Source organism: Cinclus cinclus, chromosome 1 (assembly GCF_963662255.1).
Source record: "Cinclus cinclus chromosome 1, bCinCin1.1, whole genome shotgun sequence".
Taxonomy (NCBI): domain Eukaryota; kingdom Metazoa; phylum Chordata; class Aves; order Passeriformes; family Cinclidae; genus Cinclus; species Cinclus cinclus.
This window is the reverse complement of record NC_085046.1, coordinates 105,456,232-105,482,746: the sequence shown is the minus strand read 5'-3', so window position 1 is coordinate 105,482,746 and position 26,515 is coordinate 105,456,232. Positions and strand designations below refer to the sequence as shown.

The 26,515-nt window shown below is 42.4% G+C and overlaps 1 protein-coding gene across 1 annotated transcript in view; it reads right to left on the bottom strand.

The window, feature by feature from the left end:
* Positions 1 to 3,981: 3,981 nt before the first annotated feature.
* CABLES1 (Cdk5 and Abl enzyme substrate 1) overlaps positions 3,982 to 26,515 on the bottom strand; it is a 70,860-nt gene continuing 48,326 nt past the window's right edge. The window contains exons 5-10 of the mRNA XM_062488492.1: positions 21,799 to 21,898; positions 20,127 to 20,283; positions 19,223 to 19,326; positions 9,722 to 9,828; positions 8,601 to 8,808; positions 3,982 to 7,062 (exon numbers count right to left, since the gene is read on the bottom strand). Of these exons, the coding sequence (XP_062344476.1) occupies positions 6,922 to 7,062; positions 8,601 to 8,808; positions 9,722 to 9,828; positions 19,223 to 19,326; positions 20,127 to 20,283; positions 21,799 to 21,898 (817 nt within the window). The 3' untranslated portion in view covers positions 3,982 to 6,921. The remainder of the gene's footprint in view (positions 7,063 to 8,600; positions 8,809 to 9,721; positions 9,829 to 19,222; positions 19,327 to 20,126; positions 20,284 to 21,798; positions 21,899 to 26,515) is intronic.

Genomic DNA, 26,515 nt, shown 5'->3' with positions numbered 1-26,515 from the left:
AACTATAGAATGATGTCTCCGAGATTCCTACCACTATGTCTCACATCTTTAAGAGGTGAATAACTTGGATGGTTAGCAAATGTAACATCAAAGTGATAGTGGTTCTATCTTATGTGTTCAATTTTGCAAAATGTTTGAACTTCCTGCTGGTGAGTAATATTTTCATTTTGCAGCCCTGTGGGCTTGAAGACATTTGTACTCCCCTCCTTGTGACCCAAGGATCTGTTTTAGGTCACAAACTACCATTTCTTTAATATTTGTCTGCAATTATTGTGCTGCCACCATCAATTAAATTCTCCAGATATTTTTCTTCCTGGTTTCCTGCAGCTTTAATTTGAAACTTTCCATTTTCCTGTTCATGGACACCATCACAGCCTGAACAGGGTCCAGCTTTCCTTTAATGGACACAGCAGGCTTTTTAAATAAATCAGACAAAGGGTGGAGTCTGCAGCTCCGGATGAACCATGTGAAAGTGTCAGCCAGACCCAACTCCCAGGACTACATCAGATTCTTTCTGTTTATCTTTGTGCTTATTGAAATAATAAAAAGTGAACAAAAATGGGGTGGAGAAAGGAAAATAAGATGCTTAAACAGCAGCAATCAAGAGAAGAGCACATAACAAAGAATAAAAGAGGAAATGGGATCTAGTTCATAATCCATCTGCATGAGCCATAATTTAAACTGTGATCTGAAAAATGTTCCTTAGAAAGTATATCTGAATGCAATGCCTCCTATGCGCCACTGACTGGTGGAGATCTGAGTTGGCATATTTCTCAGGTTTGAGGAAATGAAAGGTTACAAAAAAAAAAAAAGAAAACCACCAAAAAAGCCCAACTAATTTTTTCCTTTTTTTTTTTTTTTCTTCTATGTGGGTCATTGTCTTTAATTCACCTCCGTTCTATACAGGTACCCAGGTTGCCCTGGTAAGCAGATGGCAGCTTTCAGAGTCTTGTGTTCAGAAAACATTAATGAATCTCTCAGGCTGTTGTGGGAGATGAGCACTTTACTGTTCTGGTGTTGGTTTTTTTTGTGCACTGTCATCTTGGCCTGTGGAAACACCCCAGATGTTGATACCATAGTCTCTGCTGCTCATGGGAGGATGTTGCTCTGGAAGAAGGCATTAAATATTGAACTTTCAAAAACACGCTGTGTTTTGGAAGATCTGCATGTAATTTATGCAAATGCCTTGGGGTTGCTTTTTAAGCAGGAGTTGGTTTAGCTTTGACTAGAAAAAAATGTTCCCAACTAGAAGAGACTGACATTGTCGCAACCTACTGATATTTGGAAATCTGCTGGATTTGGTTCACCCCAAATGTAAGTCTGTGCTTTGATGTTTTGCTGAAATGCTTGTGTTCCATGAGAAGCCTCAGTGCAGTCAGTGCCTGGGCTGCATCATGGGAGGCCAAAGCTCAGACTAAGCCCTTTTCAAATAGCTCACTTTAGACCTTGGAGGCAGAAGGAAGGTTGCTAATGGTTGTATTTCAGTCGTGCTGTTGATTTAACAACCTCTTAGTCCTCTCACAGATGCTGGGAGAATAGAGGCCCACTTCTTAGGGAGAGATGAAGGTGAAGATGATGCTGACTATAATGATGCTGATGAGTGCATAGTCACTGCTTCAGTTCTCCTTTCTTCTCCTTTTTCCTCTAGGGATATTACCGTGGACAATTGTGGTGATCTCTTTCTTCCCTTCTTGCCAGCACTGTGGGTTTCCTTTTCAAGGAAAGGTGAATGGCTGTGGGTGCATCCACAGACAGGTCTTATCCCAGCACGAAACTAAGAAGCAGTCAATGTATCCAGGTGGGAACCAGGCCCACTGTGCACTCCTGCCCAGCACTGAGGACAGAACTGCGTTTTTCCCAATTAAAAAGGACTGCATGAGGCAGTTTAATTGCCAGGTGTTAATTGCTTCACAGGCTGTGCTCTCACAGATGCAGAGCAACGTGTCTGCAAGAAGGTGTCTGGGGTTCAGGCTTCTGGTTACAGATGTGCTTGCAAGTGGGGAGGAATTGGGGAAATAACATGGTCCAAACCATTAGTCCAACTCAAATGGTAGCAATTGAGTCATTTTTGACTGAGTGGGATGAGAGCAGTTTAGAAATAAGTGTCTCATGTGTCTTCTTAAAACTTCACAGCTACTGTTTCTTCATTAGGTTTATACCTTTTTTAACAAAAATCCCACCCCACTATTCATGCTTCTTTGGTTGCCAACAAAAAAATACCACTAGAAACCACAGCCTCCTGTTTGTTTTCTGCATATTTATAATTTTGCAGACCATTCCTCCTTCCCTCACACATCCTGTCAGACTGTTCAGCTCTGCAATTCTTCTGAATCTATTCCTGGCATGTTATCTTCCCTCCCCACCCAGAGTGGCTCTTCAGTTAGGAGCACACTGAGTTGTGAAGAGCTGGGGGAAGCCGTCACGAGCGTCCTGCTTCCCCAGCCAGTGACTGCCACGAGCATTCCTTGCAGAAAGGGAGCAAACCAGCTTGAAAATCTTGTGCTTACTGTTTGGTGAGTTTGGCTTTTTTCAGGGACTGAGGAGCTCATCTGGACTATCAGGTTCCAGGCTGAGGTGGGGGGTCTCTGGCTGTTACAGGTTCACATGAAGTTGGTGGGAAGCATCACAGTTTAGGATTTTGCAAAAGCCTTCTTTTTGCATACAACATTCTGTGAAAGAAACACCTGATGGTGTTTTCTCTCTTTTTTTCCCTCCCTCTTCAGTACAGAGTTACAATGGGACATGAACAAATTAAGTTCAAATCAGCTTCCCACACTCTCCTCCCTTCCCAAAGGTGCAACCTGGGACAGATTTCAGTCTCAGCTAGTGACGTTGGCATTGTTACTCTGATTGCTCAGTCTCTCACCTCGCTCAACTACTTTTACCTTGTTTGTGTATTTTTACATGTTTATTGTGGGGCCAGGTGCCAAAATCCCTTAGCATCGTGGGAAGCTGAAATCATCTCTTAGCAAACCACTCCTCACTGCTTCCACACAAGTCTCATGCTCTGTATCTTAGGAGGCTGGAGCAATTAGCTGAAGTTGTGCCATTAAGATGTTACAAATTATCCCAAATAAGCCACTGCAAGTTAATAAGTACTTTAGGAAAATGGTTGCCAAGTATTCTTCTGTTCGTTTGCATGTTCTGGAGTCTGTGTAAATCATTATAATGTTTATCTTGTTATGAATATGATTTAAAGTTGTGGCTCTCTGGAGTGATGGTTAAAGGTAGGGCAAACTTTTCCCATAACTTTATTAATGTGGAATGAAAATACAAGTAAATGGGTATGTTTGGTGAGACCCCCTAGATAGGCATTGGATTTAGGGGGTATCATAAGTGTAAAAAACACAGCTTGAATGCAAACACATGGTGGGCAGTTGGGTGTGCAACACATTAATGTGCAAAACACAATTTTCAGCCTCCAAAGAGGAAGCAACTGCTTGTGAACTACAACTGGCACATGGGCTGGTTTTAAGTTTTGCCATCATCTGGACTAAACCAAAGTAGCATCTTCCAAATTCTCCTGTGAACAAGGGGTCATGAGATACGAACAATGCTGAAGAGCCTGCCTATGCCTCATCCTCTGGCATACCGACAGCTGGGACTCAGAGACCCTGCATCTGGCAGTTCCAGGTGCTTCTGAAAAAGAAGGGCTTAAAATCCCCAAATAACCCAAAACAATGGTCTGGGAAGAAGGTTATGATATTGAATGGAGGGAAAATGTTTGAAGTGAGGGCTCTGCAGGGAGCTGAACACCAGGAGATGGTCAGGGTCCTTTGGCAATCCCATCACTGGCTTATTAATTAGCAGCTGTGTGTCCCAGGGGGAGACAAAACCAAACCCCTTTTCACATACAGAGGAGAGACAGAATAATTTTACATACTATCACTGGTGGAAAAGAGTCTGTGTTTTTCAATTTTTTTAAAACTTTTATTCTTTTTTTTTAGAAAAGGAATAAACTCTGCATGGTAGAGTGTACGGTATATAATTTCAAAACAGAACAAGTTATATGGAATGGATTATTTTCCCAAACTATTTAAAGTTGAACCTAAAATCATTTGTAAATCAACACTCATTGCCATGTAAGACAAAGGAAAACAATCAACATGTTTTTTGTTTGGTACAGATTTTCTCTACCTCTTCAGCCTGAATTTTCCCAGGGTTGGGCAGAAAAGGGGGGCAAATCCTGCCCGCTGTCCTAATCATAATTGTACTGACCAAGCTTTGTGCTCTGAGATCTAGCAACATATGGCTTTATATACGTTCCTAAGTGAACAGTGCAACATCATCACCACCTTAAGTGTTTATTCCACATTCAAACTGTAACTGAACATCACTCTGAAACCCTTTTCTGCCCCCAAAACAACAGCAATAACAATGAAAAGCAGAAAGTCTCCAGCAATCAGATTTCATCCCAGAAATCTGTGTAAACTGTAGATCAGTCTGGGTAGCAGCACAGAAGGCAAAAGATGTGACAGCTTGATTCAATAGCATCTCTAAAGACTACTGTAAGACTGTCATTCTTTAGTCTGCATCTTGCAATCACAATTTGCTTTTTCCCTGCAACGCTATAAAGCAATGTAAGAAAAAAATCAGAGTCAAAAGTGAAAGGTAGAAGCCTTTGTGGAAAGGTAAAGCTTCTGCTTAGCCTGGAGTGGTCGCTATTAGAAACAGATCTCTGCAATCAGAAACAGATCTTGAATGTATATACACAATTTGGATGGAAAGGGATATGGCCAAGGATGGAAGCCATCATAGCTGACCCACAGACTGTTTTGGATTGTAGGTCCACATTACACCCCACTGCCTTCCTTTTTGGTCTGAATAAACCAGCAAGGCAGACACAGGTTCCAGGTGCGCTCCAGGCTCTTGGCTCCACTATTACCTGGCTGTGGGGGGACCAGGAAAAGGAGGAAGAGGAGGGAGTAAGACTGCTGTCCAGGGCCCCTTCCCCTCACTTTACAGCTGAGTGATGCATGGGTTGCAGCGACATGGGACGTTACACTGGGCAGGTTTAAGTGCACACTTTTCTCTTGACTCCCTCCTCCCCAGTCCTGTTGGAATGTATCTATATCAGTAATCAGGTAAGTATTAATAATAACTGTAAGCTAGCATAGTCACCCTCCCCTTTAGAATGGGGGGAAGAGCAATAGCAACAAACAAATTCCCATTTATCCTGATGTGTAACCTTTACAGATCCTGTAGAGCAATTGTATGCAGGCTTTTTTCATATTAGAATTTAAAGTAGTCAAAGCTGGTAAAGAAACTGGATGTTTCCAGGCCTAACTGAAGGAAACAATAAAACTGATTAAAGTAAGAGTGAAAGAAAGTAAGCAAGCATTAGTGTGTACGCATCCTCTTGTATGTCCCACTTCTCTATGTTCTGCTCACAAGCCCTTCCCATACTCTGAGCAAGCACTCCCAACCTTAGAGAGGTAAGGCTTCAGCTGAAATCTCACAGCTGAGACTATTATTTATTTTAAAATTACCACAAATGTAATAACTTGACTTTAGTGGATCCATGTGGGGCATGTTGAGGGCAAGGCTTGTTAAGTGAACCAGCACAGGAGAAGGTTGGACAGGGGTGGGGTCCCACATGATAACAGCAATTGAACAGTGTCCGCCAGCATGGCATTAGCTTAGTGTGGATATAGCATCAGGAGCATGGATAAAGCCTTTAAGCTTTCTGGGTGTCCAGTCAGAACCAGGGAAGCTGCAAGAAGTTTTACCATAAAACTCCAGTACTGCAATGTCTAAAGGAACTGAATCTCAATGGGCACAGATTTTAGGTTTTGCACAGTTGATTCTAATTAAAACCCCAAAACTATTATGGCTGATGCCCCTGCTGTTGGAGTCTTAAGACACCCGTTATACTGCTGAGCCCTACTCTTTTTTTTTTAATAAAACACTGTTTTAAGATAGAGCACAATAAATGTGCTTATTACGCACTCTAACATAGAGCACAGAAATACAACACTACAGAGTGCAAGTCTAACCATCTCCACAGTGGGAAAAGTGCGAAGGTTAAAAATATGCATGTGGCTTAACACAAGATATTTTTAAAAAACATGACATGGAAATCTTATACTAATGCTTTCATCTTTACCACAAACATGACTGAAAACTTAAGATCAGTTGCTGATCCTTCCCTCGCAGTAGTAGTAGTAGTGTAATCCTTTCAAAGGTACAATGTTGGAAAGATCAGAGAATAAAAAAACCCAAGTGTCCAAAAATGATCCCATTTACCACTTTTCCAGTAGTTACATTTTTCAATAAGTAAACGTGGAAGGTCACCTTGATCTTCACCATCAGTAACTGATACACTTGGAAACAGCTAAGCCAACCACCTGGACTGAGATCAGTTCGGTGTCACACACGCACACATACACGGGTACACACACAAATACCCCACAGGAAAAAGTGCACTTTCAATTGCTGATACAAAAATAGATTGGCACATTCTTTTTGACACAGTGAAGATATCTTCTTTAAAAGCTTTTCCACTTTAAGAAGTCCTCTTGGAATTTGCAGCAGGTCTGTAGAAAAAGCGCTACGAGAATGCACTCAATGGGCTTCCAGGGTTTGTGTGATGGAGAGAGGGGTGGTCAGGAGACTGCCCTTTTAATTTTTGCCTACTTTTATAGCTGTAGTCCCTACAGGCAGGGTTAGTTGTCACCCAGTTTCAGCACACGAACTATTTACCAACAGCTCAGTCTTCACCTGCTTTGAGAAAGTAACGATATATAAATTCGTCAAAGCCAAGAGTCAACGCAGTATTTCCTGTAGCCAGAAAAACTGTTTTGGGGGGTGGGGAAGAGAGTGAAGTGTTAGGAGTCTGATTTTGCATTTCCAGTAGTAACTGCGGCTCGGGAGAGCCAAGCGGGAACAGTCGGGAGCCCCTTCCCCGCTGGGCAGCCAGCGCTAGGAGTTCTGCACCAGGCGTCTGTAGTGCGGCATCACCTCGTGCTCGGGAAGGTGGAGAGCAAACTCCAAGGCCACCAGCACTGGGAACTCGAAGGCAATCAGCTCTCGCCTGTTCAGCCGGAACTTCTCTTCCAGTTTCTGCAACCACAGCCAAGGGGAAAAAAGTAAACTAACAAAAATGGGATGAGGGTTTGCCTTTCTAGAGCTTTCCCACAAATGATATTCAAAACACGCATGCGGCTGTCATTAAACTTCTGTCCTGATTGAATTGCACGGCTCTAGGTTTAGAAAATCAGAGCTATGTGAACTGGATGTACTGAATCCTTACTCACAGAGCTCAGCCAGCCATGCTATTTCTGACATGTTCGTCACTTCACTCATTCCACTGTGAGCAGATACATCTTCTAACGACCACAGTGATTACTACTGCAGCAACAGGAAATTCCCGGCCTCATGCAAACATCAAAATCACTTGTGTAATGGAAGACATGCATCTTGTAACTGTCCACAAATTTCCTGCACTGCTTGAAATCACTGGTTTTCCTTTCAGCATTAGACTGCTACAACGCCCTGTTGGGGAAATTATTTTGCCACAATTTGCTCTTAATACCTCAGAGGCAGAAGGTGTCATAAGAACAGTGAGTAATAGAAACTGCTATCCTCAGGGGGATGAGATGTTTTTTATAGTTGTTTTTGTGCTGTAATGTACTAAACCTCCCATATGCTCTATTGATTTCACTGGATTTGGATGCTACAAGTAGGCAACCAGTTGCTTGGGGATATTTCCCCCCTCATCCTCTTCTTAGGATCTTCCTGGCTTGCTACTTCTCTGCCCACTGGGTCTACTGCAAAGTTCAATGTCTTATGGATGGACCAATGTTTCAAGATAGCAAGAGAGGCCAGATCTTCCAATTCCCACTTGGCTGATTTTTTGGGTCATTATTCAGAGGGCTTTCTAACAAACTGACTGTCAACCCACCTCTGTGACTGGCAGGAGGGCATGAGTCCAGTCCTGCGCCCCATCCACATTCCCATATATCTTCCTTTGAGTGAGCTGGTTGTAGCCACACACCAAGACACCAGCCTAACTTTCTATAGCATTAAATCAGATTGGTACCTTGGTGCTTGCAGAGGATTATGGCATAACACCCCCATGTTACCTCTTTCATGTGAAGACCAAACACCTTACTCTACAAAATTCATCTGGAGTGAGATGTTCTAATGGGAACATCTCCTTAGGTTTTCTTTCCCAAAAGCTGAACTTGATAAAAGAAATACAAATAAATGTCTGTTGGACTCCATCTAAATTAGAATCTGCATTTAATTCCCAAAGGAGAATCCTTACTGACACTCTTGAAAACATAATTAAAAGAAAAATTAATTTCCTGAGGGTTCATCTGTTGCCTTGTATTGACAGAATGATGGTCAGACACATCTCAAACTTCACAGTATCAGACACCAGAGCCTTCTTTCCCATCAAACAATCTTCCCATCCCTCTGCAGGGACATTGATCACTACTACTTCCACAAAAATGTGTAACAAAAAAAGATAATATATTTGGCTGGCTGTACAGCTGGAAGCCTAAAGGAGAGCATGTCCACTGACAAACAGGCTTGCACAGACCACACACTGGTACTTTATATAGATGGAACACTGGAGTCCTATGGATACGTACATCTATAAGATGCTTGACTTCATGTTTTCTGAGGTCACTGCCAATTTTGGCTGCTAAAAGAACACAAGCTCCAGCACAAAGCTTCCTATTCTGCTTGTTCAGCTTCCCCTTGAGAGCGAGCTTCTCAAAGTAGACAAAGGCCATGGCCACTGTGGGCTCTTCAAAACCACATTCTTCTTGAGCAAGCTTGCGCATTTCTCTCTTCAAGCTGAGTAGAGACCAGAGAAGTATGCTGTGAGATGAATTTTAAAGCATTTCGCATTTCACCCTAAGAGCCATGCTTTCAGAGATTCCTGCTTAGTCAAATGGAAGGGAAAACATAATTTACTCAGCAGACATTTTTATGCTGTTTTGGGGGCACATTTTATGGCACATTTTTACATCACCAGCCACCCTCACTGCCCCCAACAGACAGTTGTGTCAAACTATAAAAGCAACCAAAAAAGCTGTGACAATTTTAGCAACAGTATTTTATCAGAGGTCCTACACTGCATACCATTTGTTTAGTAACAACGTTTTGATTACTGGTGCTCTGTATGATGCTTTTGCTGCTGGTTATGGTCAGTCAAATCCAAACTGACAGTTCTGTCCATGTACTGCAGCACTGTCCAGTTACCGAGCAGTGTGGCTCAGTGTCCTTCTGGCCACTAGGGTCAAATTAAATTATCATTACTTCAGTGCAGCAATATGTCTAGCCTGCTACACCGGAAACAGAGATGGAATATTATGACTTTGCTGTGAAGCCAACTACTCGTTTTGCTTCTGGCCAAGGCACAAAAGTCAGCACTTCTCTTTCCTCAGTCTCTTTATAAGCCAAGTGCCATGAGCTTAGAGACTCTCTTGTGTTATTTTTCTGGGTATTTGAATATAGTGCATGCCCAGCTCTCATCCTCATCCTGTTAGATGCTGTGTTTGACACCTGACATGTGCATGTTTGCACATTCCTCTATCCTGTTTATTCATCCCAATAATCAAAGCAATCTGACTTACTCTGCAACTCTGCTGGTCACTGCTCCTGGAAGATCAATCAGTGCTGTGCTTCCCCTCATGTACAGCAGGAATTGCACTGATATGTGAGACAGCTGCATCACGTTGCAGCCTTATTGAGCTTTGCAACGTACCTTCTTATTTTACTGAGGGTTAGCTTGATGTGAGGGAACTTCTCCTTAAAAGTCTCATTCATGTCCTTCTTGAGATCTGATGGCTTCACATAGTCTATGACCGTGGTCTGTAACACATCAAGAGAGAATTACTCTTTTAGCTTGTAACAAAGATCGCTCAATTCCCAGCAACAAGGGATACCAAACAAGTGCCAGTCAGTTCCAATGTTTTCAGCAGACAGGAAAATTGAGTCTGAGCTAAGGCAACTATTTATTTGTGACTGACAAAACAAGTGACCTGTTCAGCACAAGCCTTTAACAATACATACCTCATTAGCATCCACCAAGTATTGCTAAGAGTGAGTTTAAGACAAATGTGACTGGATGAAACCTACCTGAGAAGTCTTGTAAGATAAAAAAAATTAATCAAAATAACTGATGTGATCACCAGATTTTGGTGCATACCTCCATGTGGTTCTGAGACCCATTGTGAGTTTCTCTCAAATTGATTCTTTAAAGAAACCACTGGTACAAACTCTTGGCTGCTGTAGCATATATTTATGATAAAATAAGTAATCAGCTTACATGGCAGGTCACTCAGTAGAGTGGATGGCAGTAATGCTGCGGTAAGTTAGTCAGTAAATGAACAAAAGAGTCACGATAACATTCAAAGCGTGCAGTCTATTATTTCCTTTGAGCTTCCTATTCCATTTTGTTACAACCTCAGGAACCTCCCCAAGTTGCAGAGGGTTCTCTTGTCCAGCAAAGCACCTGCATCTGTGGGTACCCAGCACTTCTCTTGTGCCCTTGTTTTTTGTTCAGGTAGCACTTTGCCCAAATCCTCTGTTACCATTCACCTGGCCTACATCTATCAGCTCAACAACAAAGCAACCTTTATTTTAGGAATGTGTCAATTCTCTTCCAAGCTTTGGCAGTTCTGCCCATTGGACAGAAGTGGAGAGGAGCTCCAGCTTGCACACCTGGGGGACAGCCTGGTCCCCAGGCATCCAGCTCCCTGCCAGCTTCAAGCATTGTAAGAGAGCAGCATTGGATAGTGCAGAGCACTCTCCTGCTCATAAAATAACATTTCCCTTCTAGTTTCTGTTTTTGATTAATCTGTATTATGGCAAAGGGCTGTTAACATCAAACAACAAGAGGTGGAAAGATGCATGCAAAACCCTTGCTGCATGTTACGCCTTTCTAGAAGGTGGAACTCTGCTGTAATATATCCTCATGGGAATTGAAATCACCAAAAAGACTGAATAAAAATGCTTTCTGGCTTTTCTTCTATCAATATGATATATGGAAGGGTTTGGGGAATACAAAGTGCAATGGCTCTGGAGAGAAAGTAGACAATTTTCTTTATCCAATCATGTGGTTCTCTGTTTCCAAAATAAGCATGAAGGAGAGTAAAACACACCTAACATTTCCTGCACTTTGTTTAGGAGATATGGTACTGAATTATTAGGAATTTAATACAGAACAGAGCAGAGCATGTTTCCCTTGAATAGTGCCCAGCAGTATTTGCGGCAAACAACAGAGAGGAAAAACCCAAGTTTTTGCCATGGGGTGTTGTTATGGTCATGCACACATTTTAAAACATGGGCCACTCTGCCACATCAACACTCCTCAGCCACACCTGCTTCCCTGCATGTGTATGGATGAGCCTGAACTGCAGGTTCAGGCAGACAGTGCAGTGCCCCTGAGATTAAAAATTTGCAAGTTGCCTTGATGCTGAAGCAGGCAATGTGCTGCCACACCTGAATAAAAGGAAGAGAGAAGATAGGGAGAAGAAGCCTTGCCCTACCCAGGATTGGTGAGAAAGCCTTCCATGGAATGTGTGAGCCTGCCTGGTTTTAACCCTGCTGAGGTTGGAAGGATGTATGCACACACTGTGCAGCCATGGCTCTTCACAGACAGCTTCTCACATGCTTCATCTCACCTTCATCTCGCCAGCCCTTTAGAGGGCTCAGACCTCTAAAGCAGAAGAATTAAGATCTTAATAACTACCCCTTTTCCTTTCTTTCCCTGGAATGTTGCATCCTGCCTGTCTACTCCTTGGTATTGTTGCCAAAGGATCATCAGCAAGTTGGGTGCTGCTAATGTTCAGGTATTTTTAAGTGTCATGAGGCTTCCTCTCTGTAGAGGACACTGAAATAAGCCACATATACTTTAGACCACTGCTGTCTGCTCCTCAGGATAATAGAAAGCATGGGTTCATGCTGCTCTTGCTTACGGAGCCAACACACACTAACCAGATACATCCTATTAAATGTAAAGATGATCTCAGTTACTACCAGTGCTGGGCAATCGTACAAATAATGAGCTCAGTGTTCCTGTGCAAAGCTACTTGACACCTTATTTCATGCTTCACTACAAACCTAATTGCCCATTGTTTGTTCTTCATTACCACAGAACTGATAGTTTTATCTTAACTTGCCTTTAGCTCTCTCCAGGTTATCTTCTTTTGCTTATGCACACAACAGAAGCCACTTCCCAACAGAAAGGGCACAGCAGCGGAGGGAGGGCCTGTTCATCCTCCAGGCTCAGCTGAAGGGCTGCACAGAAGTTGTGCCAGACAGCAAGTTTCAGCTGATTTCACCTCTAACAAGTGGATCTGGGGGCCACTGTTCAGAGGGAGAGCAAGCTCTGGGCTCTGCCACTCAGCAGCAGCAGCCCCCTGGGATGCACCTTGCCTGCTCTGCAGGCACCAGCTTGTTTTACCTGGGACTCCTCCAGCCTGTGGGAGATTTGCCAGAATTCAGCTAAACTCTCTTTGGAAGGAGAAAAGCTATTTTTAAAAATTTCATTTAAAGCAAAGTGCTCAGAGGCTTGAGACCAAGCAGACAGCTTAAAACTGAGAACAGTAAAGAGGTACAGTTATTTTTAAACACAGAGATTTGTCAATTTTGTCCTGTTGATAAGGATCTCCCCCTCTCCAACTCTGAATACTGCCACTTCCTGCGAGACAACAGTCTCTATGATACAAATCACAATAATGAAATCCAGATGAAAGCTGGTGTGTGCTGGTTTTGATTCATGTAACAGGATAACGGCAGCATGTTTGAACACACTGGCTCTAAGGCAGCTGTCTCATCTTGTCAGTGCCATGCTGGAGAGCTCAGTTAACTGCCCTGATTCTCAAGAAAAGGATTTGTGCAAGGTTTTTTTTTTGTGTGTGTGTTTTTTCTTGTCCTTTGATTTTTTTTCCTTCATAGCTACTGCAGAAACTGGACTTTGAGCAACAAGATGCTGCTTGTCCAGCTGGTACCTACAGAAATGCATCCTGTTCATGCAGGACCCTGCCCAGCAGAGAGGCAGGCAGAAAATACTCCTAAAAAATATCTGTTGTGAGGCAGTTTAAAAGCAATGCTGGATTAGCATCTGTTGACTGATCAAATCAGCTACCCTTTCAAATAGTTTCTGCCCAGGCACCCGAGTACCCCTGTTGATGGGGCACAGCACTCACGAGGCTACATAGAAATCTTTGGTCCCTGATCCTGCCCGGGGCACCTTATGCACCCTGCAAACAGCTTGGCACTGATCAGCAACCCCCACTGCTGCTCCTGCCCATAAGTAAGGGAGTGTAGGAAAGCTCTAGGGTGGTCCAGCAACCCACAAGAACCAGCTGGGATCTGACAGGGAAGGCTTGGACACAACGTCATCCTTCTCTGCCTGCTCCCTGCTCAGCGTTCACGCTTCTCTTCTGTTTTAGGCCAAGCCACTGCACTTGAGCTGCCTGAGTGTCCCACACGAAGCTGCCATGTGAAGAAAAACACATGACTGTCTGTCTGTCTAGGACAATTCTGGTATTGCCTGGGTCGGGGCTCTGATCAATACTGATGCTCCAAATTTCGTGAAGGGTTTGCAAATACTTCCTTAAAAGGAGCACAGCTTTTCTCTATCCAAACATGCTTACTTATACATAATATTATTCTCAACCAGGCAGGCACTCTGTACTCCCAGAGCTGTCAGACACATGAACATGGCACTGGGAACTACTAAACTGTCTCTCTCATAGTCTAATCTCCAATGTTTTTAACTTCTGCCATCCAGAACTGTCTGTCTTGTTTCTCACAGCTTATTTGCACAGAACACATTCCAGTTCAGCATTCAGCAATACTCCTTTGTGGGCTCTCTTACGTTCTCTGTATACAAATCTGTGTATGTATATTTTACTTTGGCAATGGAAGCTGCACAAGACAAATGAAAACCTTGATATATGGTAGCTGACAGATGCCTGGACAGTGTGATAAATGCTTCGGCCCAAGTCTCTACTCTGCACACTTTTTGCATGGCTGGCAGTTTTGAACTTGGAGCTCAGCTCATGTGTTATTCACAAGCATTTTCAAGCAGCTGCTTTCTCCTAGGAAAGCTGTATATACAGTTTCATAAATATGGGAGGAGAGAGAATGCCTGAAATGGTTGGTAAGACTGGCAGGATGAAATACTGTTGAAAATAAATCCTACTTTGGCATGCAACCAGTAAAAGATGATTTAGCCTTGGATGCCTCTATGTCTCAGCTTAAGAAGGATAAAATCAGAATAAAATAGGTGAATAAAATGAAAGATGTATGATAGGCTCTCTTAGCTGTTGATACTGTGTACCCCTGATAAATCTACTTCACAGAAAACAGATGGAAGACTGATACCTGAAAGAGACAGAATCAGCAGGTCACTGATAAGTTCCCAGCCCCACAAGAAGTGAAAAGAAGCCAATAACTCTGTTCTTTCTGACTGCTTTAATGCATCCCATAGGTGACCAGTTAATTACCTATCAACTGCTAGTAACCTAATTCATGTACTTTATGGCTTATGGTGAATAAATATGAGACATTCTGATAGAGAAGAGACTTTAAACTGTGATGGAAAATGGGAGTGATTCTGAATTATAATTAAAATTCTAAAAAAAGGAAGCTAGACTAAAATTAGATGTTCCCATTGTTACAAAATTATTAACACTCAATGACCTTAAACTGAAAGATTTTTAATTTCACAAGGCAAATAGTCTCAAAACTGCCTCTTTGAAATTAAGTACATAATTTTGTATTGTTAACACTCTGGAATTATTCTCAAAATAGTTATTTGCTGGAGTGTCAGCCAAATACAGCACCAAATGCACAGAGCACAGGATTTATATATGATAATCTACCACTGCTATCCTTTGCTCCCTGGGACTTTTGGGTACAAGGTCAGTAGCTGATAAAAATGCAGTCTGGAGATATTTAATATACAGCTGCAGAAGTGGCTCGAAGAATAGGGTGACAGCACTGAAGGACGCTGGCTGCAGTGGAGTCTGCCTGACCTTGGTGCTCCCTGTGAAAGACAGAACAGGGGAACGAGACACCAAATGCATTATGTCATCATGCAGGGTTTTTGTTAGACCAAAGGGCCAGGGCAACAAGCAGTTCTAATTTTAAAATCACACTGGAGGACTAATATTAAATAATATAGCTCGGCTGTGCTCGCTGCTAACGTGGTACCTGGCAAGTGCAGGCTGGCAGACAGGCACTGCAACAGCTCTGCAGAGTTTTGTGACATGCTTCTTTTATTTAACAGTGGTGTGGAGATGTCAATTTGTTTTTATATAATTATACCAAAACGCTGACATTGCAGCTCAGTACCCAAACCTAATTCCATGCGTATGCCTTGAGCACAGATATATGGATATTTCAGGGATACAACTACAGGATGGGTCACTCAAAGTCAACATGCTGCCGATCTGGGCTTTTCTTCTGTTGCAAGTTTTGGCAGCACACAGTGACCAGCTAACATGCTACTGTGTTTCTGTGTTACCAACAAAAGCAGGACTGCAGTATCAGCCACAAGCCTGGTGAGAATGAGTTTTCTAGTTCAGCACGGGAGTTTCCGCTGGAAAGAATGCAGAGAGACCAGGGGGTCATTGATGAGTCTGTACGTATGCAAGTCAACATGAGATTCAAGGAAAGAAATTAATGCTTAGTCTGGTAGATAAAGTTCCTGCTCTAGAGAGATTTAAGAATCTGCACGAATTCCTGTTTTAGCAGCATCAGCCAGGAAAACATCTGTTAACCATGACATGATGTTTCCCTTCCCCCCCCCAACCCCCAGCGTGAATTTTTTCAACCTCTTATGGTTTATATTGCAGCAGGGATTGCAGACTCTCCTACAAAGACAACACAAAATGAAATAATTTCTCCAGGGCAGACCAGAGTCTAAATACAACTAGTACAATTACTAGAAGCCATAGAGTTTGTATTGGGAAAGTATTGAAGAATGCTTTCAGAATTGTCCCCTGACAGGCAATTTGTGGGTATTACTTTTAGAAATGCAACAGGGAAGTGTATGCTCTGCTAAGCCTGAGACTTCACTGCAAAAAAAAAACAAAACAAAAAAACCCAAATCAACCCAAAACAACAACAACAAAACCCAACAAAAAAACCCCAGACCAAACCAAAAGCACTTCTGCTTCCCCAGTTCCCCAGTACTATCTTCAAGGAGGAAGCTCATCTCCTCCTTGAAAACATCTGAGGACTTGCAGCTAACACTTCTCTCCAAGAGTCAGGGCTAATTCTGCTCAGTAGAATTAAAAGACTATAAAGTCAATGACGGTGATGATAAACTCAAGCTCCACGGAAACTGAGCAGATAAGAGTGTGAGTTGCATGTATTTCTGTGTAAACTCCAAGCCAGACCACACATTTTGTCTGTCGTATGCCTTGGGATAAAACCTGCAGTGTCTACTGATGCAGCATTCACACAGACCTCAACAGAGCTTTCCCAACGGAGAAATCCTGGCCTGCAAAGCACAAGCCAGGCTCATGGGAGGAATATCAGTGCATGCAGCTCTACCCTGCAGGCAGTGACGCAGCCCAGCATCCACTCCTTTTCCACACCTTTCCCCCCTTAATTGCTCTGACATCCATAAGGAGGGATGAGGGGAATATCGACAAGCTTGCAGCTGTCAAGCATTAATGCTAAATCCCGGTCAAGTAATGAAACTTTAATTACAAGGCGCAGCTCTCCACGCACAACCAAATGCTGGGCACTGACATCAGAGCTGCTCTCAGCTGCTCAGGCTCTTGTGAGAGGCAGCAATTCCAGCCATATTCCGGCCAGCACAGTGCCTGCTCCTGGCCTCTGCAGTCCTTTGGCAGAGGTCTGGCACTGCTGCAGTGGCTGTGCATGGTCAGGAAAAGACTGCAGGTCTCTTGCTGGCCCCAGACTGCAATTTGCTTTAATTGAAGTGTGCACCGGTTTTGATATTCTGGGGGGAGAAGAAAACTACTTGAAATTATAAACCTATTTATGCTCCTGCTCACACTGATGTGAACTGCAGGGAGAGGGGGAGGGGATGCCAGTGGAGTCAGGAAAGTCTAAAACAGATGTGAGTAAAGTCTTCTATATAGCCAATATGGTCTTATATTCAGCTCTGTGCTCAAGCCCTTGCCCAAACTGAAAAATCCTACTTCACCAGCAAGCTCCCAGGACACTTCAGCATCACTTTCTCTCCCTTCTCATAGCTGAAGGAAGCACCTTGTAAAACCTTTGAGCTGAGCACTGAAGAACAACCATCCGCCCCTTAGTTTCTTGCAGAGCTGTGCAGCTCCTGCAGGGATCACAGGCATGCTGCTTTGGCTGCAGGCAAGCAAAACCACAGCCAAGAGAGCCCTTGGTACCTGCCTGTGATCCCCCTCAACAAAAGAAACAGCACTTAATGTCCTTCAACCCTTTCTCAGATTAATGCCTGCCTTCAGAAAGGGAGATGGGAGTCCCACAGACCCTCAGGCAGTGCTGAAGAAATCTGGAAGGCAAATTCAGGAAAAAACCCTCATCTGTCAAATAAGACATAATTCCAGACATAGCAGTAATTAAACCTAGAGAAAATTGAAGAGCAGGGAGATTTCTGTCAATGCAAATATATTCCAGATAAACAATGACATTGATTTTACCAACTGTCCTTGAAGTCCCTTTTTCACTTTTAGTGAAAAACCTAGTCATACCCCTTTGTCAAATCTCCCTTTTTACAACAGAAATACAAATATAAGACTTCTGTGGCCAACCAAAATACAGAGAAGAATGGCACTGAATACCCACTCTTGGATGGAGAACTCCCTTGCTGGATGCCTGACTGCCCTATTTTGACTCAATTAACCATGTCCATAAAAACATCAAGTTGAAAAGGGATCAAAGATCTCAGGTGATGCTAGGGGACTTGTACTGCCTGGCAGACACTCGCAGCCTGAGGAAGGTCAGAAACACAGCCATGACTACTAGAGCTATGTTCCCTTTGGATGTTGGCTAACAATGTCTTTCTCCTTGAGGGAAGACAGTTCTCTGCCCATGACAGTAACCATATCAAAACCTGACAAATATTTTCCCACACAGATGTAGCTGCTATAAAAGGTTGTCACTTTGTGGGTTGGCAGCCAAAAAATAACTTGCCAACTCTTAAAGGAAAACTGACAGCAAGTAAGCAGAGGACATTCTGGACTTCCCATTTGAAAATCTAGAATAAACAAGGCCTTAGAACTCAATTAAGCCTCTGCATGCAACAGACAGAACATTCCTGCTAGCAAGGAGATAATCTTCCATCCACATGAAACACTTAAGAGCTTATTTTGAAGAAGGAGCACCCAAAAGCCAAATTACCCCTGGGGTGGGGGGCAGCTGAGAATGTACAAAAGCTGTATCTTTACATACATTAGCAGTTTCTTTAATAATGTCTTCTGTTCCAAATTAAACAAGAACATGGACAACACTTTAGACCTCAGTGTTTCAAATCCTATCATATCTGTATATAGGTAAGACTAATAGGCCACCACTTGGGGGAAAAAAATCTTTTCCCTGCTGCCTACTACTACTCTGGATGTATAATCCAGAGAGATACATGCTCACATGTGTATGACTGCACTGCACCTTGCAACAGTCCTGCCAAAATAATCTACAGACTTGGAGCAATCAAAAAAAAAGGCTACAGAAGTCACTCACCACAGAAAACATTTAGTCAGAGCACAGACTATGGAATAGTTATGAGACTGTGTTGTTAAGGGTTTGGATATGGAGAGAAATGCACAGACTCTTCTCATAATTGCTCTAATTAAAGGAAGGACTATCTCATGGTGAAATAAATACCTGGGAAACAAAGCTGTTAAGAGGAGAGAATGATTAGCATCAAAATACAGTGTAGCTTCATGACTCCAGAAAAACCCCAATGGGCATCGTCCTGTTTTGTAATAGGTGCCAGTTTGAGGAAGTATAAATTTTCTTCTGAATGCCAGAGAATGAGTGTATTGTTTGAACAAGCCTTTCATCTAAAGCATTTATGAAATACAGCGGTAATAAAAGTGTTTGCTTTTGTAATACCTCCACGAGTTGTTTTAACATGCCTTGAGAAGTAACTGTCATTTAGAACAAAGCATTCTGAACAGCTCTTATTAGTAGATTAAAAATAATAACAGTCTTCTTAAAATACAGCCAAACGAAACCTCAACCTTCAGAATTTTGTTACTGGAATTTCTCTGTCCTGCACAGAACCACTTACCATATATGAAGGAAATATTAAAACCCGCTTATGTTTGCCACATGGCCACTGGGGATCATCTAAAAGATTAGGGTCATATTCAACAAAGTCTCCCAGGTCGCTACCTATAAAACAACAGTTTAGATACAGAATTTTGAAAGGAATTCATTACATCAAGAAATCTCTGGACTTAACAGAAGTGGGGAATGAATTCACAGATAACTCACAATATTATCTCTATTCAATATTTTTTAAAGAGATTAAAAATTGCTCTAAGTCTTGACAACTCTAAGTATTTCTATACTAATGTGATTTGCCAAGATATAGAGGACATAGAGCTTACAAATTACCAGGTAAATGTGAATTTAGGGCTTAGAGAACTGCAGAATTATATAAAGCTCCACAATGACTTTTATTCCCGGCAACAAGTTTTCATCTGTTCAAGCAGATGTTTTGATTTGTTTCATTTATCTTGCCAAAATATTTTAAGCATATAGTGCTTTGGCTTATGTTTTGTGTCCGGTTTTGTAAACACAGCCCTTTCCAGCCTAACAAAGGTCACAAGTGGAATTTACACCTTCAGCTTATGACTACTGTGTTGCCACTGTAAATTTTCCATAGCAAAGGAAGGTAAGGACAAGCCTGATGCAGGAGGAACAAACAAGGCTGATGACAGGAGGAGGCATGCTGGGTGCCACCGGGGCTGTCAATATGACCAATGTGCTTGTTTATTTAACTTCCATCCTCCACAAGCAAGCTTTCTAAGCAAATATGGAATAAGCTGTGCTTCACCCACAACAGAAGACTGTATTTCATTTAATTTAAGCTAATGGTGGAGGGGACTAAAACACATGTCAGTTCTTTGCAATAACTGCCTACCGTCAGGGTACCCAAGGATATCAAAACCAGCTACTTGAGAAGTTACCTGCATCAATGCTCCCCTGGGTGCTGTTAGCTCTTCCCAAAGAAAGGCTACGATGGCTTGCATTGCGAAATTGGGAGAAAGATGAGGTGGAATCTATTGTGTTCCTTCGAGTTCCCAGAGCATTGGTGGGAAACAGGAACTGTGTATAAGAAACCGTCTAAAAAAAAAAAAGTCAGAATGGACAGACAGTTACTTTCAGCCCAGCTTGGATACAGTGGGATGCTTTTGGTGCATTCCAACTGGAAGCAAGAGAAGCCAAATTAATGGAGGATTTTCCGGATTTAGTAGTTAGGCACAGATGAATACAAACCAGTCACCTACATTTGCTTCAGTGCAGCCAGTTTATCCAGGCAAAAAATGCTTTTGCAAAGGCTTCAGCAAAACAAACACACACACACACAAGCTCTAATACACTGGATTTACAAAATCCTACTTAAGGGTCAGACTTAAAAATATATCATTTTGGTCAGGTTTTTTCCAGTGGGCCTTCTCTGCAGCACATTTCAGCAGCTTCTTTACTGAACTAGCATCATCTATATGGGTCCCTCAGCACACAGCTGCCAGAGGCAAATCACTTAAACATTGCTAAACAAAAGCATTTTCTCCGCTATTTGTCTTTCTCAGGACTTTGTCTGGCAGAGTCTTATTGATGTAACAAGTGAGCTCAAGTTCACAGCAATGGTTGTGGGAGATCGTTTACTACTCCCCCAACATAGACTAAGTGTGAATGAGTAACTTGTGACAAAATTATTTTTAGATTATTTTTAGAGTGCACTGATTCTCTGCTTGTAGCCCTGGCCAAGAAAAAGCTATGCCTTGCTTCTTGTTGGCTCATTTTCCAACAATAACATTGCATTGGAAAAAAAAAAAAACCAACCAAAAAAAAAAGAGTTTGAGACTTCAGACTGGTTTACGAGGAGGTCAGAACAGGTATCAAATAAAACATGTGAGCTTTCATTATTTATAAGCAGACAGATTGTCCTGAGGAATTTACAGCCTATGGTCTGGCCTGACACCTGGTTACGTGAACACAACAGGTGTAGCAGCATTGACCCAGGGCCTTTAAATCCATATATGACAGCAGACTGAGTAAAGCTGAACTGTAGAAAGTAAATCAGGCTTTCAGGAAGAAATGTTTTCTTCTGATTTAAAACTATCTCTCCTCTACATACTTCTTTAAAATCAATCATTTCCCTAAAGATTCATATTTGCTTATTCTATTCAAGTGAATGAGCTCCTGGATTTTGAAAGACTCATCACATTTGTGCCCCTGTCTTCCTGCTCTCTGGAAAAATAATAAGCAAAATGTTATTAAATACAATTGAAAGCAAACAGAATTACAGCTACAGCTCTCACCAGAAATTATTCTAAAGCTCCTGACAATATACCCTGCAGTGATGCCTCCTGCTAGAGCCAGGGGAAGGCTGTGCAATTTAGTAGTGCTTTACACACTCAGATATTGCCAGAGGCAAATTTCTTCAAGAATACAGAGTTGTCTGCGTTGACAGCTTGGGCAGTCCTCATGAATTTCTGCTAAGCTTATTTACAGTTGCACACACTGTGATTTAACTACCATGTTACACTGTGTGTTACATTTGCACTTATTAGTAATGCCATTTTTTCCCCCCTTATTACATAAAATCTAAGGGAGTAGGAACTGAAGCATTCCCACCTTCCCATCTGCTCCGAGCTCCACACCTTCAAGACCAATTATCTCTTTCAGACACACTCCAGTAGAATGGCACTGGCGTCCACCATCCAGCTTCATATCCCTGGGAAGCAGAAAGAAGAGCAGAAACACCTCTTAACACACATGCCTTGTTCACCTTCCACCACCAAATGCTGAAATAAGGTGCAGCATTAATCCAGACATGCCAATGCAAGCACAGACCAGACAACTTTCCCTATGGGAAGCACTTGTGTTGCCTTAAACACCTTATAGAGAAAACCCCCATTTTGTTCACAGTTACAGCTCATACATGAACCTGTGGTGCAGAGTGAGGCTCCCCATCGCTGCGTACCTCTGACTGAACCTGGCACTGGGAAGGAACTGGAAGTCATGTACACTTCAGGGGAGATACAACAAGCCAGCCTGAACACTTGACTGCCATGTATCTGGCAGGCAGATGTTCCCAGACCACAAACCCACATTGCCCTACGTGAAACAGAGGCAATTTTGTGGAAGATTCCAGGAAGGATTCCTGCTGCTCTGAGTACACAGGAGAATGGCCAAAGCCCCGTGACCCTTCTGCTGGAGACAGACAGGAGAAAGCAAGTTTTCTATGACCGTGGCATGGAAACTTGGGGTCTACTTTAGAAAGACTGACCCACCCAGCATCTTCCATTTGGAGATAAATGAGATGCCTGAGACAAGCAGGCTGTAGCTCTTGCTTTAGCTTCATGATCAAAACATGAACAGAGGTAAAAAAAGACTAGGAGCAAATCTGTGCTTCACAAATGACAGCTGTATGAAACTCCATAATATTTATCTTGCAATATTTTCCTGGCTGATTGCTGCTGGGGTCCAAGTGTGTGCTCAAAACTCTGTGTGAGAGAGATGCTGACATGGAGGTCAGGAGAAGCCCTTCAGGCTCTTCACCCAGTCACAGGCTGGGCTATCTCCTGCTTTGACATACAATACACCCTCTTTCCTTGTCTTTCTTCTCCAACTTATCACACATTTTATTTCTCTGAAACATGGCTATCCTGAGTCCCCGGTAAGTCATGTACCTCACTGCTGGAAAAATCCAAATGTCTATCTTTGGGAAAACATACTTCAGTGACAAAGGAAAAGACTGTATCAAGTTTCTAATCCAAACAAAGTCCTCTTCATTTCTTGATTGGAGTTCACTTAGCACAGTGTTATATTATCATTCTTGCTTCCTGATATCATGTTACTGAGGGGTTGGACTAATAATTATATAAAAATAACTCTCTGTCAGAAGTATGGTATTAGCCTCTCTGCTCCTGCACAGAAAGTGCTCAAGGGAACTACTTCTCACAGAGATAAATGCCAAATTGGAACTATTTCAGCGGGTCTTATCTATGAAGCACACAACCATGAGGAAGCCCCTGAATGAAAATGAAAACAAATGAAAAATGAAAATGAAAACAAATTTCTGAACTACCTGAAATCAGAACAGTGTAGTTTCTTTCCATTCAAGACCTTACAGACACAGAGCAAGAAATAATGCTGTTAGAACTCTGCAAACACATAATGGAGACATTTTTTCCATGTAATTAACAGACATGGATAGATAACTCTGCCATTCATCAAATGGAAATCCATCACCCTTTGAAGAGGCAGCACAGCAGCTTTAAGAAATAAAAAGCAGCCCTGAGGACTAGAAAGAAATCAGTGCTTTTGAAGCAGGGAGCAGGGACAGCTGGCAAGTGTGAGTACATACAGGAATGATTCCTGGACATTGGCTGAAGATCTATGGGCACTAATGCCTCTATTTCCCCATCTTTCTGATGTTTTTAAAGAGGATTCTTCTTTCAGGACCCTGTGAATAGCACTGCAATAATTCTCCCTGTTTTGCAAAAGCTATTTGGGGTGTTCCTCTTCTCCACATATGCTCTGTATTTCTAGAAAGTATATGACCGCTTGTGTTGTAAAATGGAGTAATAAAGCGTTACTGTTTGGAGAAAAATCTGTCCATAAAACAGAGAATTAAACTTCCTCTCTTCAGGAAAATCAGTACTAAACAATGTGCAGTTTCTTATGAGAATATAAATGGAAAGGTTCATCCTGGCTTATACACATCCTCCCCTCTCTTGTAAAAGATCTTGGTTAACACCTCGTAAGGAATTCCTAAGCAACTTTACTGTACCCTTTCTGAGTTCCCTATCAGTAGGATCAACTGCAAGCTAATAAATTTTGTTGCACAACAAGCCTTTATTTTTTCCCTCATTCCTATTAAAGATGAAGAGCTCAAGAAGGTCTTGGCAAAGCTCTTGCTGGAAGAGCAAGCCCAAAGGCTGCCAGCCTGCTGCTGGCTGTTTCCTCCACACAGCCCTAATATCCCAAGAAAATCTAGGGGGGATCTGGGGGATGCTTTCCCTTAGACCTCTCCAAATGGGTGAATCATGCCTGGGGAAGGGTCAGGATGGTTGTTTGGGTACAGCCACTGCACCAGTGTGGCCATCCACTGCCACCAGGATTTTTAGGACAATCCTTACATGGCACAAGAGTCAAGGAGTCCCACAAAGCAGGAATATACAGAGGACAGGTACTTCATAGAAAAAAAAAAACAACAAATCAAGCTTTCACTGTGTTTAAGTTATTTAAATTACTGATGGAGCTGAGGAACTGCACAAACCACTATCTAGCAGTAAATGGTGCTTAGAAAATGCAGAGGAGTAACAGTCCTTGCCAAAGAGGCATTTAAGTAAACTTCATTCCTCCTCTTCCTCAGCTTTGATTTTCCTGCTTTATTTCCAAAAATGCTTTTTAAGAAACTTCAAAGAATTCAAGCAGACACCCAAAACCAAAAATAAACCATGGGAACTTAATTTTACTACCTTCACTTTATTTGAGCAGGGAAAGCTTGAGAAAATGAGAAGATCAGGGATAACATTTCCTTAGGAGGCAAAAAACTAGATCCCAGTTTCTGACAAAGTCTGGGGAGTTACCCTGATTTACATCAATGTCAAGCTCTAGATATTCTATTCATGGATACCATTTCTGGAACACTGAGCAGCATCAGAAACCACTCTGAAAACTAAATATATTGTCTCAGTTATCCTTGAGTGCAGAATGCTGAGGAATACATGGGGTACAAATAGCTGGGCTCACAAGCTGTAGACTGAGATGGTCTGGGTAGGAGCCTGAGAAGAGAGGCCGTGGGCTGGCAGCCTTTGGGATAACACCAGGGCACGATGGTGGGTGACACCAGCCAGGTGAATGGACACTGGGAAACACAGCACAAGCCAGGAACTGCAGCCTTTTGGATAAAAAATGAGAGGAAAAACAGTGAGCCAGCAAGGTAGATGGAAACAGAGAGGAGGGCAGGAGCCAAAGACTCAGGAGGAAGAGGAGACTTGTGGAGACTGTGAGGGTATAAAAGCCATGGGGTTCCTTGGTTTGGGATCCTCCTCAGAGGCAGCAGCTCAGGCTGTTTCTGTGTTACTGCACTGTGTATAAATGACTTTATGGAATGAGACATCTGGGACTTTGCCGTGGGAAACCTAGGGTCGAACTGGTGAGGAAAGCTGGTCTGAATGGGGTGTGTGAGGAATCAAGTGGGGACCCACTGGGACACTGGAGCCACCCACCAGGAAGTGGCTTCAATCCCAGCAGTGAAAGTCTCTGGCACTGGAGTGTGACCAGCACTCTTGAATAGTCAGGCTGGGTAGTTCCCTTAACAAGAAAATAAATGGAAGTTTCTCCATCTAACACAGTTCACAGATTTTCTCGGAACCATATGAGGTGATGTGAGATCCTAGATTTGTTGTCAGATGGTGAAAAGTTTTACTGAGCAGATAGATAAGGATCAAAACAAGCAATCTCATCACGTCTTTTATTAGCCAGGCCAGGATTAAGAGAGTATAAATTGGATGCTGCTACCTTTGGAAGTATAACACTTCTTTAATGAACCAAATGTTATGCTTTGACGTGATCTACAGTGTCCCATGCAACACTCCTGCTGGGCACTTGCTCTTTAAATGACAGTAACAGTTGAGCACTCCAACCTGTGAATAATTTAGGAGTCCATGAAATATTAAACAGACTTCTAGATACATGAAAAAGTCTTCTGCTTATTGCAAAAAGGAATCTGATAATTGCTGTTTAGAGATGTCAGCCTTCTGTGCCTGTATTTTATGCTTAGCTATCCCCCCCACCCCCCCTCCTAAGATTTATTCTAAAAGCAAGAGGTTCATGAGACATCAAGAAAAGATGCCGTTCTCATCTGTCAGTGTAAATAATTTCTACTTATCATCTCTGTTTATAGAGACAAGGACAGCTCTGGAAAAGATGCACTGCCAGTCAGATCAGCAGCAGATCTCCTGCTGCCTGAGACTGCCTGCTATAATTGATCAAGAGCTTTCAGATCCTAATGTCATTAGTGTTGCCAGAACAACTCCAGCTGCAATTCACAGAGAGAAGGAGCAATAAAACTCCTGGAAAGATGGCTCTAATGGGCCAGCCTCCTTTTTCTCTCTCTAAAGATATTTAGCTGTCAGCACGCCAGCTCTTTTCCTGGTGTTCTGCCCAACACAGAGTAAAAGTTCAAAATTTAAACTTACTAGCTTTTGGAGTTTCAATCTAAGGGAACAGGGCAACTCACAAGAATGAGCAATAGTGGCTCTATAAAATTCATATATGAGATGATTAGTTTTGAAATGTCCTGCTGTGAGAAAAAAAGCTTCAGATTTATGTGTCTTTC